General features: G+C 33.8%; 1 protein-coding gene across 2 annotated transcripts in view; it reads left to right on the forward strand.

The window, feature by feature from the left end:
• LOC135687035 (translation initiation factor IF-2, mitochondrial) overlaps positions 1-18,327 on the forward strand; it is a 45,055-nt gene that overhangs the window by 7,501 nt on the left and 19,227 nt on the right. Inside the window, exons 5-10 of one of the 2 annotated variants that reach the window (XM_065203473.2) lie at positions 1,770-1,829; positions 2,781-2,874; positions 3,436-3,599; positions 6,083-6,259; positions 6,717-6,766; positions 9,330-9,419. In XM_065203473.2, coding sequence (XP_065059545.2) covers positions 1,770-1,829; positions 2,781-2,874; positions 3,436-3,599; positions 6,083-6,259; positions 6,717-6,766; positions 9,330-9,419 — 635 coding nt within the window. The remainder of the gene's footprint in view (positions 1-1,769; positions 1,830-2,780; positions 2,875-3,435; positions 3,600-6,082; positions 6,260-6,716; positions 6,767-9,329; positions 9,420-18,327) is intronic. The other variant, XM_089110653.1, reaches the window with a different exon arrangement.

Raw genomic sequence — 18,327 nt, forward strand, 5'->3', positions numbered from 1 at the left:
ACACCGCAATATGCCGAGAATAAACAACAATAAAAACATGTAAATCAGTAAAGGCAAATATTGCGCCCCGTATACGGGGATTCATCAGAGCAAAAAGACCAAAAAACCCCAGATGTTGCCAAAACTTGGGTTAACTGCTCGGCGAAACGGTCGATCGGTTCAGCTCCCGTGATTTGTGGCAGGCTGAGAGGAGGTAAGCGAATAGATTGATGAGGCGAGGCATCGCGGGCACGAATTGAGAGCGAAAGGTTAGCAACGGCATGAGAAAGTTCTTGGATCTGCTGCTGAGTCTGATTCGTAACTTCTTTTGATGAATGATGGTGGTCACGAACAAAATCAGCGAGTCCTTTGACGATTCCAAGAACTTCTTCCGGCAATGTCATTGTTGTTTTATTTAAACGGGTCCTACACCTTTGTGAAGGTCTTACGCTGTTTTGCGCAGATTTATGCGAGAGGATTTCATGAGAGAATCGAAGAAATGAGATCTTGTTTCTGTGCTTACATTCTTGTTATCGTGCATTTCCAAATCCCTTATTTACAAAATCTAATGATATATATACTAACGGCGTACAGTAGGTTAATTACATGATTGACATAAAACTAAACGAGGTACAAATGAATACGAGGTTATACAATATAAGAATTATCCTGTAACAGGGGGGGGGGGGGGGGGTGGGGGGTGCATGATTCCCAACAACTGTTCGTCAAGAAAATTTAACAAAAAACTGCCAAAACGTGTTTTTTAGTCTAGATGCTGAAACATAACCAGGGCTCGCCAAAGTATAGCAAATTGTTCAAATCTAACCACTTTATTTTATTGATTTTTTATTTTAATGTTAGTCATTTATAAATGGAGTCCCTTAAACTTGTCTTTACTACAAACAGATATGCATTTATAATAAAGTAAATCAGTGCTGTTCTTTAACTGATTCGTGTTTTATTGACGGTCGAATTTTTTTTTTATTTGTTCTTAAACTGGGAATAGAGATTGCATTCCGGACCAGATTTAGTTTGACCGTTCATCTTTCACACTGATCCTATCGATGATGGAAATTGTCCTGTCTTGATGGCGTTCAAGAGATGCCTTCTTTGATTCTGTAAGGCTACCTCAAATTAGCATCTGTATTTTTTGTGTCGTCCGCGCTACCCATTCCATCCAAAGCTTGACGTCGCTGAAAAAGCAAACCTGAGGATCGTACAGCTTTGCACTCGCACAAAAAAAGAGATTTTTTCAAAGAGATTTAAATATTTTATAAACAATCTCAAGCTACGACTATTTTAGAATCCTTCAGGGAATGAGGGAATTTTAAAACCTAGGCGTTATATTTACATTAAAGCAAAAATCTTGAGTGGTCTAGACGGAAGGACTTTGTTTACTCCCTTTGACTCTTGAACGAGTGTTATGTCAATCAAACGTCCCACCCTTCCTCGCAAATTATTCTTTAGCCTATAAATTTTTTGTTTACCTTTAGTCATTATTCGCTAATGTTGTTTAATATTCTGAGTGTTGTCCGACGATCGGTAGCAATACATTATGCTTTCGCATTTTTTTTACCTTCCATTTACTTTTTTCAATGATCTGGGCTTTTTCAACTGCTGTTTTTAACCGATGTATTCAACTTGTAATAGGTTAATTATTAAGTTTTTGGGTATAAATTTGAATTCTTGTTAAACATTGATTTACTGCTAAACATTTTCTCAGTGACATTGACAAACATGTAAAAATGTTTTGTTTCGCCAAATCGTCAGTTAGTGCCCTTTTTTGACAGGATCTATTATGAAACTTTTAAAAGATGCTGGAGAGGAAATTGATAAAGGTGTTCACACGAGTAAGTGTTACTTGTTACAGTCGATAATTTGTTGGTTTTTGTCGCTTCTTCCAACTTGATTCGAGCGGATAAAGTTCCATTGATAAAAGTCTTGTTTGGCGAATAATGTTGGAAAGACTAATCGTATCTTCGCCAGCATTCCTGTAATTGAAATATCGACAGCATGTCCCTACCTGAGGTTTTCTTGGCTAGTTCATCTAGCTGGGCCATTTTTTATTCTGTTCAGAGAGCTTCTCAGTCAGCATTCGATGTTGATTTTTAGATCATGGTAATTTTAAGGTCTTATCCACTAACTAGGGAATTTAGTAATTTAATTTTCTGTCCTCTTAACAAGAAAATTTTGCTGGTTAAAACGACTAACAAAGATCCACAATTTCCGTTGATTATTGGCCAATAATGGGATTATGATATATTGCATTGACTGGGTGGAATAAATCAGGTTCTTATTAATCGTTCAAATTTGACGCTTCAGCAACGTTCCCCATACTTATCGGCTTGTCATTTTATCATGATTCTTGAATGAAATTTTCCTTCCTAAACTAAACTACCCTCGCATATTTTCTGTGAACCCAATTTCTCTAAGTAATCATATCGTCCCTTAAAATGCCCCTAATTTCACGGGATATCGTTGCATAAGGATTCGTTTGCCTATGAAGTTATATTTGTAGACTAATTTTGATATTTTCATTGAGATTAAATGCTACAATAATTAAAAAATAAAATAAACATCTAATTTATATTTAATTTTCTAAATTAGCCCCCTTTAGAAGATCGAAAGTTTAATAAGCCCCTGGGGTTTATTAGAGCTTTTCCGAATTTTGAAATTCCAGCGTCCTCCTCTCTTAACTCCAGCTGTTTTGTAACTACCCCTTTATAACAATAATTCTTCTAACGTGCTCTCTAATAAATATGTTTTTTGTTAATTTTGTCTACCCAACATCCCACATTTAGCTTTGGATCTGGATATTGCAGAGTTTGTTGCACTGGAATTCGGTTTTCAACCAATTCTGCCTGATATTGATTCTTGGGAAAAACTTCTCTGTAGGTGCGTATAACGTGCCACAAAAAACTGTCTTGATATTCAATGTTATCACAATTATTCGTAATATTTTTGTCTGCTTTCTATCGCCTTCACAGGTATCTTGTTGCCTTAGATTTAGAAATTTTCTCTTAAATGCAAACTATCCTTTTGCCAATCAAAGAATGACAAGTGAATTAAACGACGATAAGCAATAGTAATAGAAAGCTGTATGGAGAATCGTCATGATTGATTTTGGTTTTGCATTTAGCTTTTATGAAGTCTATATTATTAAGTCAACTGCTAGCGCAATTGCCAAAGTTGAAATGTTTCATTTTCAACTCATTTTGTTGCTTTTTGAAATGCAACACCCTTATTTTTCACTTAGAATTAACAGTGAAGGTTTCATTATGTTTGTAATGTGTTGTGAAGGTAATGGCCTAGTGTTAAAGATTTGATTTTGAAAAATTGGATGGAATGATCGTAGTATTAAGACTATTTACAGGACAGATCGGAAGCAAAAAAGGCTTGGCTGATTATTTCTTTTTTAATTGAATTTGCTTGAATTCCAGCTTTTCTATATTTTAGAGAAATACCCACTAGCTCGACTACCCTCCATCCCCGACCCCCTGTTGTCACCATTATGGGCCATGTTGATCATGGAAAGACAACCCTATTGGATAAGCTGCGAAAAACTGCTGTTGCTGAGCATGAAGCTGGTGGTATTACCCAACACATTGGCGCCTTTTCAGGTAACTATCTTTTACTAACTATCAGGTAACAATCGGTAACTATCATGTAACACTCGTTACCATCGACTCAATTCCAGCAATATATCTCTGCTAAACCCTCTAAGAGGTTTACATGGTTGTAGAAAGTAACCAGATGAACATTATTGGTATTTCAAGAAGGGAATTAGGTAGAATGACGGCAGATGTTGTAAAGAAGTTGTTGCAACAAGCAAAACATGTTCAGTAACCCTTTTTAACAATATGAATGTGCTAATTTATATGGAAGAACAAGTATAAACATTTATCAAGGGCCATATAAAGTAGTTTCGAGTAATGTGTAATGAAGAATTAGTAATTTGTATTCTATCTTTCTGGTTCCTATTTGCCTTACAATTAATATTTGATTAAATGCAAATTTTCGCGTTATATCTATAAAGTTAAAAAATCAAAAAGGAAAACAGGTAATGATATAATGGATTAGTCTTGCTAATCTCAACATACTTTTTCAGCTTTTCTTGAGAATGTCAGATTGAACTATCCATCGACTTTTTTAAGTGTCACTTAGAGATATTGCTAAATGGTTTTTAGCCTTTCCAAGAACCAATATCAAGAAAAAATTAATCCTGTTTTTTGGGTTTTTCAATTTAATATTTTGTCGTCTTGTTTTGGCAAACTGATTCTACTAAACACATCTAAAGATAATGTCATCTAGAGATAGATGTTGAGTCATGTATTGCATCGCTGTTGATAAATCTGAAAAGATCAACACATACTTCCAGGTCTTAGTCAAGAAGGGGAATTTCAGAAGAAATCATATTAAAAAACCTTTGACTTTTTTAACCTCATTAGAAAGAAAATATCGAAGTCACAGCCTTTGGGGATAGGTGAATAAGTTGATAAACGGCTATTGGACGTCTTACGTCAAACCAAGATTAAAGATAATTGTTGATGATTGCTATAAGATTAAATCCATCAAAATCTTAAATGCATTTGCTATGTCAGTGATTTTCACTGAAAACGTCTACCACATCCTATTCTTAATTGAAGTTATGATAGTGATTATAATTTCCTTTTACTCTTCAACTAAGATAAGCATGATTTCAAATTGACAATCTGTCTGCTCATAGCTTATCAAGAAGTGTTTCAAAACAGCTTTAAGGGCTGTTTGTATTAGCTGTAAAACGTAAGAATCACTGCCAAGTAGGCGTCAACAACACCAAATAAAAATACAATCATCGAGAATATCATTACTTGAAATGGATAAACTTTGTTGGAATGTTAAGACATGTACCACAATTATGACATAAGCGTCAATATAATATATATACACTAGAGCTGGCGACATCTTTAATATGGAAAACAATTTTGATAGTTTGTTTGAACACATGCAAAGTATTTTTGTGTAAACATTTCTCTGATGCTTTTAATTTAAATCAGCTGTAATTTTACACTTATCAAGCACTTTGTACCTTTTTTATTTTATTTAAATAAGTTTTCATGTTTTTAATTACCGGTTTTGCTTTCTTCGAAAATTGTTTTGTAAGTATCTTCGAAGGTAGAAAACAAAATGTATCACGGGAGAAGGACCACGTGGAAGGGGGTTTACAGGACACCTACTCAAGTATTTCCATAAGCGAGTAGAAAAAGCTTCCAATTTTTTCTAATTTTCACTCAGCCGTATTGAGATACATTAAACATAAGAGTCTAATGGATTAGAACCTACATGCTGAAGTTATGAAATTAGACCCCCATTATATAAGAACTCATCCAGCCTGAAATCTGAAATAAGTTTTTATTTGTAGAGATACCAAATAACAAGACACTAATTGCTTTGTCATTGCCATTGAACTTTCAATTGATGTTATAGACGCTTTAAAAAGCTAGATAAATTCAGTAGTGAATTCTCTGTTCGGTATTTCAATGTTCCCAAGCCAAAGCGTTGTACTGTTCATATTTTACGTGAATTCAAGTCTTTGGTAGACTCCGTCTTGCTCAACGTTCTGTAGACAGCAAGGATTTCCACTAATAGGTATGCAGTCAATGGAAATTTCAAGATATCTTGTCCCAGTAAATAATATGCTCGAAGTTGGAAATGGGACCAAAAGAATTTGTAAACGCTCTTTATCAAGTAAGAACCATTTAAAGACCCTTGTTTCCTAAAGAATACCCAATATAAGGACCTAGTAGTCAGGCTGACTTGCGTAATTGTATGTTCTTACAAGCGGGTGTTTACTGTCATAGAGATGTCAAGTTTTGAAATCCTAGAAGGACTCAAATTCTAGTTGAAAGAGCTCAAAGCATCTATTCTATCCTAAGGGAAGAAGATTGTTCATCCTTCCTTCTTCTAGATATACAGTGTTTTGGGCTTTTTCTTATTTTGAATGAGAACATTTTTTTTCAAGGCTACCATATACGAAATACATCTTGTTCTTCATAATTACTCACGTGTCCGTAAAGTTCTTTTTACTATGTTACAATTTGCAATTAAATTTTTCTCCTTTTAGTGAATCTTCCTTCTGGTAAAACAATATCATTTATCGACACTCCCGGACATGCTGCATTCAACGCAATGAGAGGTCGTGGTGCTCGAGTAACGGATATAGTTGTCCTTGTAATTTCTGCTGAAGATGGTGTCAAAGAGCAGACTTTAGAATGCATTAAACACGCTAAAGAAGCTAAAGGTTTGCCTTCTTCTCTTGGCTCGAGTTGAATTGTGTTTGATTTGTTTACTCCTGATCAATTAAACGTTTTTTTCTTAAACAATAATGAATTCATTTACAATCATCGGAAAATTTGAAAGTAATCAACTTCTGTCACCAGTTGACAATTTTCATGGCGTGAATTATCCTAAAACCATTCAGTAAATGCAAAATTTGTCATGATGCAAAAATTTCTATAATGATTGCTTATGGGAAAGTATCATTTTGTCATTTTTCGACTACGCTGAGCTTTTGATGTTTCTTTTGGGCGAATGACCATTTTATATCCTTCTCTTTGCACTAGCCCTCTCACTTGAAATTATCATTAAATCTCACAGAAAAATTATCAAAACCTCTTTAAAACTATATGTTGCATTTGTAGTGTAACATTTTGATGATCTAACTTCCATAATTTAAATTAAAATGTATCTTTTTTCAGTTCCCATTATTGTTGCGATAAACAAAGTCGACAAAGGCAGGGCTAACCCGGTACGTTATCTTTTTAAATCTATCTACCTCTTTTTCGTAGTTGCGAGAGAGGCTGTATTGGTGTGGTGAAAATTGTTACATTTTTAATGCCCTTATCATGGTCGTTTGCTATTCAAATTCCAATCGTTCTTGACTCTAAGGAATTCCTATATTACCAACAGAGAGTATTGTTAAGGATGTATTTTGTAAAGCTTTCTTTGCCTAGCGTGCAGACCCTTTATTCTGGGCGCAGGCTATCTTTAAAAGATGTTTTTTAACCTTGGCAAATTCTTGGTTGGTAAAATAATTTCTTCGCGATAATCGAACATGGTGTGAGCCCGAATAAATTAGAAGTATCGTACGCGTGTACACCAGTGGCGTAGCGTGACTTTTTCAACTGGGTATTCTCTATTAATCAAAAGGGTGGGGCAGGGTGTGGCTCGATGCGGCTTGATGAAAATAGGGGGATAATAGGAAGATTAAGAGGACTAGCTATTGACATTTTATCTAATTTTCTTTTTGGTTCGGTTGGCAAGTACTGCACTGTCAGGGCATTGCTATGATAAAAACGATACTTTGCTAAAGGACCCTTCAAATATACTCTTCGAACTCATTCATTGCATCATATTACTATTAACCATTTCATCAAAAGTAATTCAAATCAAAACATATCATTGAAAGCCAGTAAAATTTTACTGGTCGAAATATGTCCCAATAGTTGTTGTTAAATCGTCTAACATTTGCACTGATGTAAAGAGGAAGTAACTGTAAACACCTACTCTTAATACCTTTTAATACAAAAGGGCTTTCGAAAGTTTCAAAATTATTCACATAGGGCATTACATGAGTTATAAATGATTTTGTGGTATGCAGTATAGACTTTTTCTTCATGGTCTAATCGTGATATTTTCAATACAAGTTAATATTTGAAAGAATCGAAGGTAATGAGATGAGACTGCACAATAATGCAAATAAATGCGCTCGAATAATGCAAACAAAATAGGCCAACAAGATAACTGAATACACCAGGCAACTATAAAGATATTATCCAGGCCTATCTGCATTTACTTTAATTCTATCACATAATACAAACAGAAACATCCCTGATTGGCAAGCAATAACAAATTGGCATTTCAAGAGGGAACAGATCTGAATCAGTGTAGTATTATGTAGCAGCCTACCTTACCTTTCCACTTTGCTGTTGGTAGATTAAGATTAGGGGTCAAATGAGAGAATGATTATGAAACAGTAATACAGACATTGCAATAGTTTTTTAATTAAGTCATGTTTACTGTTTTCGATGCAGCTCCATCACTCCAACCGCTCCGACGTCCATTAACTGTTTATATCGATCTCATAACGAGACTATTTTGAACCAACTTTGAGGCTGTACGCTGCATATTTCTCAGCGTACAGAACCATTGTTTTAGCTGATTAACGGCAAATATTATTCATGGAAAGGAGCATTTTGATTGGTTAAAGTACCGTCTAGGGTATTCACTGCGTATTCATGACCAATCTCCATACAACATGAAGTAGCTCAATCTTCAAAATTAGCTTCAAAGATCTCCCAGCTTCTCTATGCTTCGCAGCGTTATTGTTTCCATGAATTTCGTGATATTTTGTACTTGTACAAAATGTAGAATATTAAAGGTAACGAATTCAACCAGAATCAATAGCCCCAAAACATTTTTTACTTATTACAATTATACGTCGTATTAATATTTTTTCTGAGAAATCTCAGGGTATTCACTGAATACCTTGAATACCCGGACGCTACGCCACTGGTGTACACATTTATTTTTATCGAGAACTGAGTAGATTAGAGAGTGTTTTAAAAAACGTTCATACTTTTTGTTTTTGCAATTCACCGAAGCATTTGATTGTCAAGAATTTAAAGAAGCAAAAATGTTGCTGCTAGAAAGAAACTTCAGTTCTTAGTCATATCAATACACCAATTCGACTTACGACCTCGTTTTCATATTGTTAGTGCTTGTATTTTGGATTTTACGTGAAAATGAAGTTTAAAGAAACTCTACCCCCCTAGTTGCGGTTAAAACCCCTTTGTTTATGAAAACTTCAATTTATTTAAGTAGACTAAATTTCTTGCTCTAAATCCGAATCTGAGGTCAAAAATTTTCTAAAAAAGAATTTTAAGAATTTTTTCAAAATAAGGCCTAAGTTGAATCGGTGTATTCAGAAATGGTTTGAGAATTTGGGACCGCTTTTTAACTCACTAGAGTGCATGAGCGGAAAGTAAATTAAAGCCCTGGCGCACTCCTAGCTCGATTTACACGACACAAAGAAGCTTCAACCCGTTTAACACGAAAAAAAAGGCACTTGGGTTGAAAAGGTTAAAAATGTAGGGTAACGAAGGCTTAAAAATTCGAATTAATAGGGTTTTGGGAAAATTTCTTTCTTGAAGGCATCTCGAGAAGTTCTAAAAAAATTATTTATATTTACTTATCTTTATAGGATATTTTATCGCTTTCTGACTGATCGCCTTCTGAGGTTGATGCTTTTTTCATTGATGTCAAAAACTCACTTCAGTAATTCAAGAGTTAATATATATCTCGGTTAACAGGCTAAGGTGAAGCAAGAACTACTACAATATGGAATTCAGCTCGAAGAATTTGGTGGCGATGTTCCAGCAGTAGAAATATCTGCTTTAAAGGTTTGTATTTTGTATTTTTGTATTGTCATTCCCTTTCCATTATCCACATGAACGATTTCTTTTAAGACTGCCGATCGATATTTAATTTCATTAAAAGCAAAACACAAATCAAAATATGTTTCCTTCCATGTCTTCCATGGCAAAAACTGACACGAACATAGTGATTTTTCGCATGCAAAACATTTACGAAAAACGTTTTCTTTTTCTTTTCCCATCTACAAACAAAAGCAGAAGACAAAATAGCAAGAATACAAACAAAAGAAAATGAATGGTGCTTCTTGTTTTTCTTTTGTAAGTTAAAAATGACAGGAATAGTAACTTCTGCTATTACTGACCTGTTGTTTACAAGTTCTGTTCCGTTGTTGACTTTCAAATAGCAAAAGATTGCATACATCCGTTTGGCCCATGACAAGACAAAACATATAAGGTTTTGGATGTCTGAATGTTGAAAAAAGAAGTTGTTATTCCAGCGCAGAAAGGCTCATTATCTTCAATTCCAGCTCACATTCCCATATGGGCTTTATCCAGTCTAATGGATGTCAAAAGATTCGAACAAGGTCACACTTTGTTTCACACCAATAACGGGGTAAAAAATCACCGGCCAACCACCTACCTCCATTTCGAGCTTGTCTCAGATTGGAACATGAGTTATGTAACAATATAAAACTCTAATTAGTCTCGCTTTCTCGATGGACAAATGAAGAAAATATTCTCTTCACTGTTACAAATACCAGTCTCTCTCCATCTTCCTGGACATTAATTTCAAAACATTTCCCTGTAGCGAAGACTTGAAACATTGGGCAATAAACCAGTCTTCTTTTGATTATATTTATTGTATTTAAAATGGAAAACTGGAGTTATCGAACAATAAACTGCAATTTCTTTTGCTTTCTCGTTGAATGTAAGAGAAAGAAGATTTTCCTTGCTGCTTTAACGACTTTTGCCACTCTCTCCAACTTCCTAGACATCGATTACAAGACAATTTACTGTAGTTGATACTTGGAGGAATTTTAGACAATTAACGTTATATCTTTTGATGATATTTTTTGTATTTAGAATAGAAAACTGGAGTTATCAAACATTAAACTCCGATTTCTTTCGCTTTCTCTTTGAATGTAATAGAAGGAAGCTTCTCCTTGCTGCTTTGACGACTTTTTCCACTCTCTCCATCTTCCTAGACATCGGTTACAAGAGACTTTACTGTAGTTGATACTTGGAGGAACTTTTGACAATTAACCTTATATCTTTTGATGATATTTATTGTATTTAGAATGGAAAACTGGAGTTATCGAACATTGAATTCTAATTTCTTTTGCTTTCTCTTTGAATGTAAGAGAAGGAAGTTTTTCCTTGCTGCTTTAACGACTTTTGCCACTCTCTCCAACTTCCTAGACATCGATTACAAGACAATTTACTGTAGTTGATACTTGGAGGAATTTTAGACAATTAACCTTATATCTTTTGATGATATTTATTGTATTTAGAATAGAAAACTGGAGTTATCAAACATTAAACTCCGATTTCTTTCGCTTTCTCGTTGAATGTAATAGAAGGAAGCTTCTCCTTGCTGCTTTATCGACTTTTGCCACTCTCTCCATCTTCATAGACATCGATTACAAGACAATTTACTGTAGTTGATACTTGGAGGAACTTTTGACAATTAACCTTATATCTTTTGATGATATTTATTGTATTTAGAATAGAAAACTGGAGCTATCGAACATTAAACTCCTAATTATTTTGCTTTCTCGTTGAATGTAAAAGACAGAAGATTTTCCTTGCTGCTTTAACGACTTTTGCCACTCTCTCCAACTTCCTAGACATCGATTACAAGACAATTTACTGTAGTTGATACTTGGAGGAACTTTTGACAATTAACCTTATATCTTTTGATGATATTTATTGTATTTAGAATGGAAAACGGGAGTTATCGAACATTAAACTCCTAATTATTTTGCTTTTTCGTTGAATGTAAGATACAAAAGATTTTCCTTGCTGCTTCAACGACTTTTGCCACTCTCTCTAACTTCCTAGACATCGATTACAAGACAATTTACTGTAGTTGATACTTGGAGGAATTTTAGACAATTAACCTTTTATCTTTTGACGATATTTAGAATAGAAAACTGGAGCTATCGAACATTAAACTCCTAATTATTTTGCTTTCTCGTTGAATGTAAAAAAGGAAGATTTTCCTTGCTGCTTTAACGACTTTTGCCACTCTCTCCAACTTCCTAGACATCGATTACAAGACAATTTACTGTAGTTGATACTTGGAGGAATTTTAGACAATTAACGTTATATCTTTTGATGATATTTATTGTATTTAGAATAGAAAACTGGATTGATCAAACATTAAACTCCGATTTCTTTCGCTTTCTCGTTGAATGTAATAGAAGGAAGCTTCTCCTTGCTGCTTTATCGACTTTTGCCACTCTCTCCAACTTCCTAGACATCGATTACAAGACAATTTACTGTAGTTGATACTTGGAGGAATTTTAGACAATTAACCTTATATCTTTTGATGATATTTATTGTATTTAGAATAGAAAACTGGAGTTATCGAACATTGAACTCTAATTTCTTTCGCTTTCTCGTTGAATGTAATAGAAGGAAGATTTTCCTTGCTGCTTTAACGACTTTTGCCACTCTCTCCAACTTCCTAGACATCGATTACAAGACAATTTACTGTAGTTGATACTTGGAGGAATTTTAGACAATTAACGTTATATCTTTTGATGATATTTTTTGTATTTAGAATAAAAAACTGGAGTTATCAAACATTAAACTCCGATTTCTTTCGCTTTCTCGTTGAATGTAATAGAAGGAAGCTTCTCCTTGCTGCTTTGACGACTTTTTCCACTCTCTCCATCTTCCTAGACATCGATTACAAGACAATTTACTGTAGTTGATACTTGGAGGAACTTTTGACAATTAACCTTATATCTTTTGATGATATTTATTGTATTTAGAATGGAAAACTGGAGTTATCGAACATTGAATTCTAATTTCTTTTGCTTTCTCGTTGAATGTAAGGGAAGGAACTTTTCCTTGCTGCTTTAACGACTTTTGCCACTCTCTCCATCTTCCTAGAAATCGGTTACAAGTCAATTTTCTGTAGTTGATACTTGGAGGAACTTTTGACAATTAACCTTATTTCTTTTGATTATATTTATTGTATTTAGAATGGAAAACTGGAGTTATCAAACAATAAACTCCAATTTCTTTTGCTTTCTCGTTGAATGAAAGAAAAGAAAGATTTTCCTTGCTGCTTTGACGACTTTTTCCACTTTCTCCATCTACCTAGACATCGGTTACAAGACAATTTACTGTAGTTGATACTTGGAGGAATTTTAGACAATTAACGTTATATCTTTTGATGATATTTATTGTATTTAGAATAGAAAACTGGAGTTATCGAACATTAAACTCCTAATTATTTTGCTTTCTCGTTGAATGTAAAAGACAGAAGATTTTCCTTGCTGCTTCAACGACTTTTGCCACTCTCTCCAACTTCCTAGACATCGATTACAAGACAATTTACTGTAGTTGATACTTGGAGGAATTTTAGACAATTAACCTTATATCTTTTGACGATATTTAGAATAGAAAACTGGAGCTATCGAACATTAAACTCCTAATTATTTTGCTTTCTCGTTGAATGTAAAAGAAGGAAGATTTTCCTTGCTGCTTTAACGACTTTTGCCACTCTCTCCAACTTCCTAGACATCGATTACAAGACAATTTACTGTAGTTGATACTTGGAGGAATTTTAGACAATTAACCTTATATCTTTTGATGATATTTATTGTATTTAGAATAGAAAACTGGAGTTATCAAACATTAAACTCCGATTTCTTTCGCTTTCTCGTTGAATGTAATAGAGGGAAGATTTTCCTTGCTGCTTCAACGACTTTTGCCACTCTCTCCAACTTCCTAGACATCGATTACAAGACAATTTACTGTAGTTGATACTTGGAGGAATTTTAGACAATTAACGTTATATCTTTTGATGATATTTTTTGTATTTAGAATAGAAAACTGGAGTTATCAAACATTAAACTCCGATTTCTTTCGCTTTCTCGTTGAATGTAATAGAAGGAAGCTTCTCCTCGCTGCTTTGACGACTTTTTCCACTCTCTCCATCTTCCTAGACATCGGTTACAAGAGAATTTACTGTAGTTGATACTTGGAGGAACTTTTGACAATTAACGTTATATCTTTTGATGATATTTATTGTATTTAGAATAGAAAACTGGAGTTATCGAACATTAAACTCTAATTTCTTTCGCTTTCTCGTTGAATGTAATAGAAGGAAGCTTCTCCTTGCTGCTTTAACGACTTTTGCCACTCTCTCCATCTTCATAGAAATCGATTACAAGACAATTTACTGTAGTTGATACTTGGAGGAATTTTAGACAATTAACGTTATATCTTTTGACGATATTTAGAATAGAAAACTGGATTTATCGAACATTAAACTCCTAATTATTTTGCTTTCTCGTTGAATGTAAAAGAAGGAAGATTTTCCTTGCTGCTTCAACGACTTTTGCCACTCTCTCCAACTTCCTAGACATCGATTACAAGACAATTTACTGTAGTTGATACTTGGAGGAATTTTAGACAATTAACCTTATATCTTTTGACGATATTTAGAATAGAAAACTGGAGCTATCGAACATTAAACTCCTAATTATTTTGCTTTCTCGTTGAATGTAAAAGAAGGAAGATTTTCCTTGCTGCTTTAACGACTTTTGCCACTCTCTCCAACTTCCTAGACATCGATTACAAGACAATTTACTGTAGTTGATACTTGGAGGAACTTTTGACAATTAACCTTATATCTTTTGATGATATTTATTGTATTTAGAATAGAAAACTGGAGTTATCAAACATTAAACTCCGATTTCTTTCGCTTTCTCGTTGAATGTAATAGAGGGAAGATTTTCCTTGCTGCTTCAACGACTTTTGCCACTCTCTCCAACTTCCTAGACATCGATTACAAGACAATTTACTGTAGTTGATACTTGGAGGAATTTTAGACAATTAACGTTATATCTTTTGATGATATTTTTTGTATTTAGAATAGAAAACTGGAGTTATCAAACATTAAACTCCGATTTCTTTCGCTTTCTCGTTGAATGTAATAGAAGGAAGCTTCTCCTCGCTGCTTTGACGACTTTTTCCACTCTCTCCATCTTCCTAGACATCGGTTACAAGAGAATTTACTGTAGTTGATACTTGGAGGAACTTTTGACAATTAACCTTATATCTTTTGATGATATTTATTGTATTTAGAATGGAAAACTGAAGTTATCGAACATTGAATTCTAATTTCTTTTGCTTTCTCGTTGAATGTAAGTGAAGGAATTTTTTTTCTTGCTGCTTTAACGACTTTTGCCACTCTCTCCATCTTCCTAGAAATCGGTTACAAGTCAATTTTCTGTAGTTGATACTTGGAGGAACTTTTGACAATTAACCTTATTTCTTTTGATTATATTTATTGTATTTAGAATGGAAAACTGGAGTTATCGAACAATAAACTCCAATTTCTTTTGCTTTCTCGTTGAATGAAAGAAAAGAAAGATTTTCCTTGCTGCTTTGACGACTTTTTCCACTTTCTCCATCTACCTAGACATCGGTTACAAGACAATTTACTGTAGTTGATACTTGGAGGAATTTTAGACAATTAACGTTATATCTTTTGATGATATTTATTGTATTTAGAATAGAAAACTGGAGTTATCGAACATTAAACTCCTAATTATTTTGCTTTCTCGTTGAATGTAAAAGACAGAAGATTTTCCTTGCTGCTTCAACGACTTTTGCCACTCTCTCCAACTTCCTAGACATCGATTACAAGACAATTTACTATAGTTGATACTTGGAGGAATTTTAGACAATTAACGTTATATCTTTTGATGATATTTTTTGTATTTAGAATAGAAAACTGGAGTTATCAAACATTAAACTCCGATTTCTTTCGCTTTCTCGTTGAATGTAATAGAAGGAAGCTTCTCCTTGCTGTTTTATCGACTTTTGCCACTCTCTCCAACTTCCTAGACATCGGTTACAAGAGAATTTACTGTAGTTGATACTTGGAGGAACTTTTGACAATTAACCTTATATCTTTTGATGATATTTATTGTATTTAGAATAGAAAACTGGAGCTATCGAACATTAAACTCCTAATTATTTTGCTTTCTCGTTGAATGTAAAAGACAGAAGATTTTCCTTGCTGCTTTAACGACTTTTGCCACTCTCTCCAACTTCCTAGACATCGATTACAAGACAATTTACTGTAGTTGATACTTGGAGGAACTTTTGACAATTAACCTTATATCTTTTGATGATATTTATTGTATTTAGAATGGAAAACTGGAGTTATCAAACATTAAACTCCGATTTCTTTCGCTTTCTCGTTGAATGTAATAGAAGGAAGCTTCTCCTTGCTGCTTTATCGACTTTTGCCACTCTCTCCATCTTCATAGACATCGATTACAAGACAATTTACTGTAGTTGATACTTGGAGGAACTTTTGACAATTAACGTTATATCTTTTGATGATATTTATTGTATTTAGAATAGAAAACTGGAGCTATCGAACATTAAACTCCTAATTATTTTGCTTTCTCGTTGAATGTAAAAGACAGAAGATTTTCCTTGCTGCTTCAACGACTTTTGCCACTCTCTCCAACTTCCTAGACATCGATTACAAGACAATTTACTATAGTTGATACTTGGAGGAATTTTAGACAATTAACGTTATATCTTTTGATGATATTTTTTGTATTTAGAATAGAAAACTGGAGTTATCAAACATTAAACTCCGATTTCTTTCGCTTTCTCGTTGAATGTAATAGAAGGAAGCTTCTCCTTGCTGTTTTATCGACTTTTGCCACTCTCTCCATCTTCCTAGACATCGGTTACAAGAGAATTTACTGTAGTTGATACTTGGAGGAACTTTTGACAATTAACCTTATATCTTTTGATGATATTTATTGTATTTAGAATAGAAAACTGGAGCTATCGAACATTAAACTCCTAATTATTTTGCTTTCTCGTTGAATGTAAAAGACAGAAGATTTTCCTTGCTGCTTTAACGACTTTTGCCACTCTCTCCAACTTCCTAGACATCGATTACAAGACAATTTACTGTAGTTGATACTTGGAGGAACTTTTGACAATTAACCTTATATCTTTTGATGATATTTATTGTATTTAGAATAGAAAACTGGAGCTATCGAACATTAAACTCCTAATTATTTTGCTTTCTCGTTGAATGTAAAAGACAGAAGATTTTCCTTGCTGCTTTAACGACTTTTGCCACTCTCTCCAACTTCCTAGACATCGATTACAAGACAATTTACTGTAGTTGATACTTGGAGGAACTTTTGACAATTAACCTTATATCTTTTGATGATATTTATTGTATTTAGAATGGAAAACTGGAGTTATCGAACATTGAATTCTAATTTCTTTTGCTTTCTCTTTGAATGTAAGAGAAGGAAGTTTTTCCTTGCTGCTTTAACGACTTTTGCCACTCTCTCCAACTTCCTAGACATCGATTACAAGACAATTTACTGTAGTTGATACTTGGAGGAATTTTAGACAATTAACCTTATATCTTTTGATGATATTTATTGTATTTAGAATAGAAAACTGGAGTTATCAAACATTAAACTCCGATTTCTTTCGCTTTCTCGTTGAATGTAATAGAAGGAAGCTTCTCCTTGCTGCTTTATCGACTTTTGCCACTCTCTCCATCTTCATAGACATCGATTACAAGACAATTTACTGTAGTTGATACTTGGAGGAACTTTTGACAATTAACCTTATATCTTTTGATGATATTTATTGTATTTAGAATGGAAAACGGGAGTTATCGAACATTAAACTCCTAATTATTTTGCTTTTTCGTTGAATGTAAGATACAAAAGATTTTCCTTGCTGCTTCAACGACTTTTGCCACTCTCTCTAACTTCCTAGACATCGATTACAAGACAATTTACTGTAGTTGATACTTGGAGGAATTTTAGACAATTAACCTTATATCTTTTGACGATATTTAGAATAGAAAACTGGAGCTATCGAACATTAAACTCCTAATTATTTTGCTTTCTCGTTGAATGTAAAAAAGGAAGATTTTCCTTGCTGCTTTAACGACTTTTGCCACTCTCTCCAACTTCCTAGACATCGATTACAAGACAATTTACTGTAGTTGATACTTGGAGGAATTTTAGACAATTAACCTTATATCTTTTGATGATATTTATTGTATTTAGAATGGAAAACTGGAGTTATCGAACATTAAACTCCTAATTATTTTGCTTTCTCGTTGAATGTAAAAGACAGAAGATTTTCCTTGCTGCTTTAACGACTTTTGCCACTCTCTCCAACTTCCTAGACATCGATTACAAGACAATTTACTGTAGTTGATACTTGGAGGAACTTTTGACAATTAACCTTATATCTTTTGATGATATTTATTGTATTTAGAATGGAAAACGGGAGTTATCGAACATTAAACTCCTAATTATTTTGCTTTTTCGTTGAATGTAAGATACAAAAGATTTTCCTTGCTGCTTCAACGACTTTTGCCACTCTCTCTAACTTCCTAGACATCGATTACAAGACAATTTACTGTAGTTGATACTTGGAGGAATTTTAGACACTTAACCTTATATCTTTTGACGATATTTAGAATAGAAAACTGGAGCTATCGAACATTAAACTCCTAATTATTTTGCTTTCTCGTTGAATGTAAAAAAGGAAGATTTTCCTTGCTGCTTTAACGACTTTTGCCACTCTCTCCAACTTCCTAGACATCGATTACAAGACAATTTACTGTAGTTGATACTTGGAGGAATTTTAGACAATTAACCTTATATCTTTTGATGATATTTAT

Source organism: Rhopilema esculentum, chromosome 10 (assembly GCF_057945365.1).
Source record: "Rhopilema esculentum isolate cy_ngs chromosome 10, ASM5794536v1, whole genome shotgun sequence".
Taxonomy (NCBI): Eukaryota; Metazoa; Cnidaria; class Scyphozoa; order Rhizostomeae; family Rhizostomatidae; genus Rhopilema; species Rhopilema esculentum.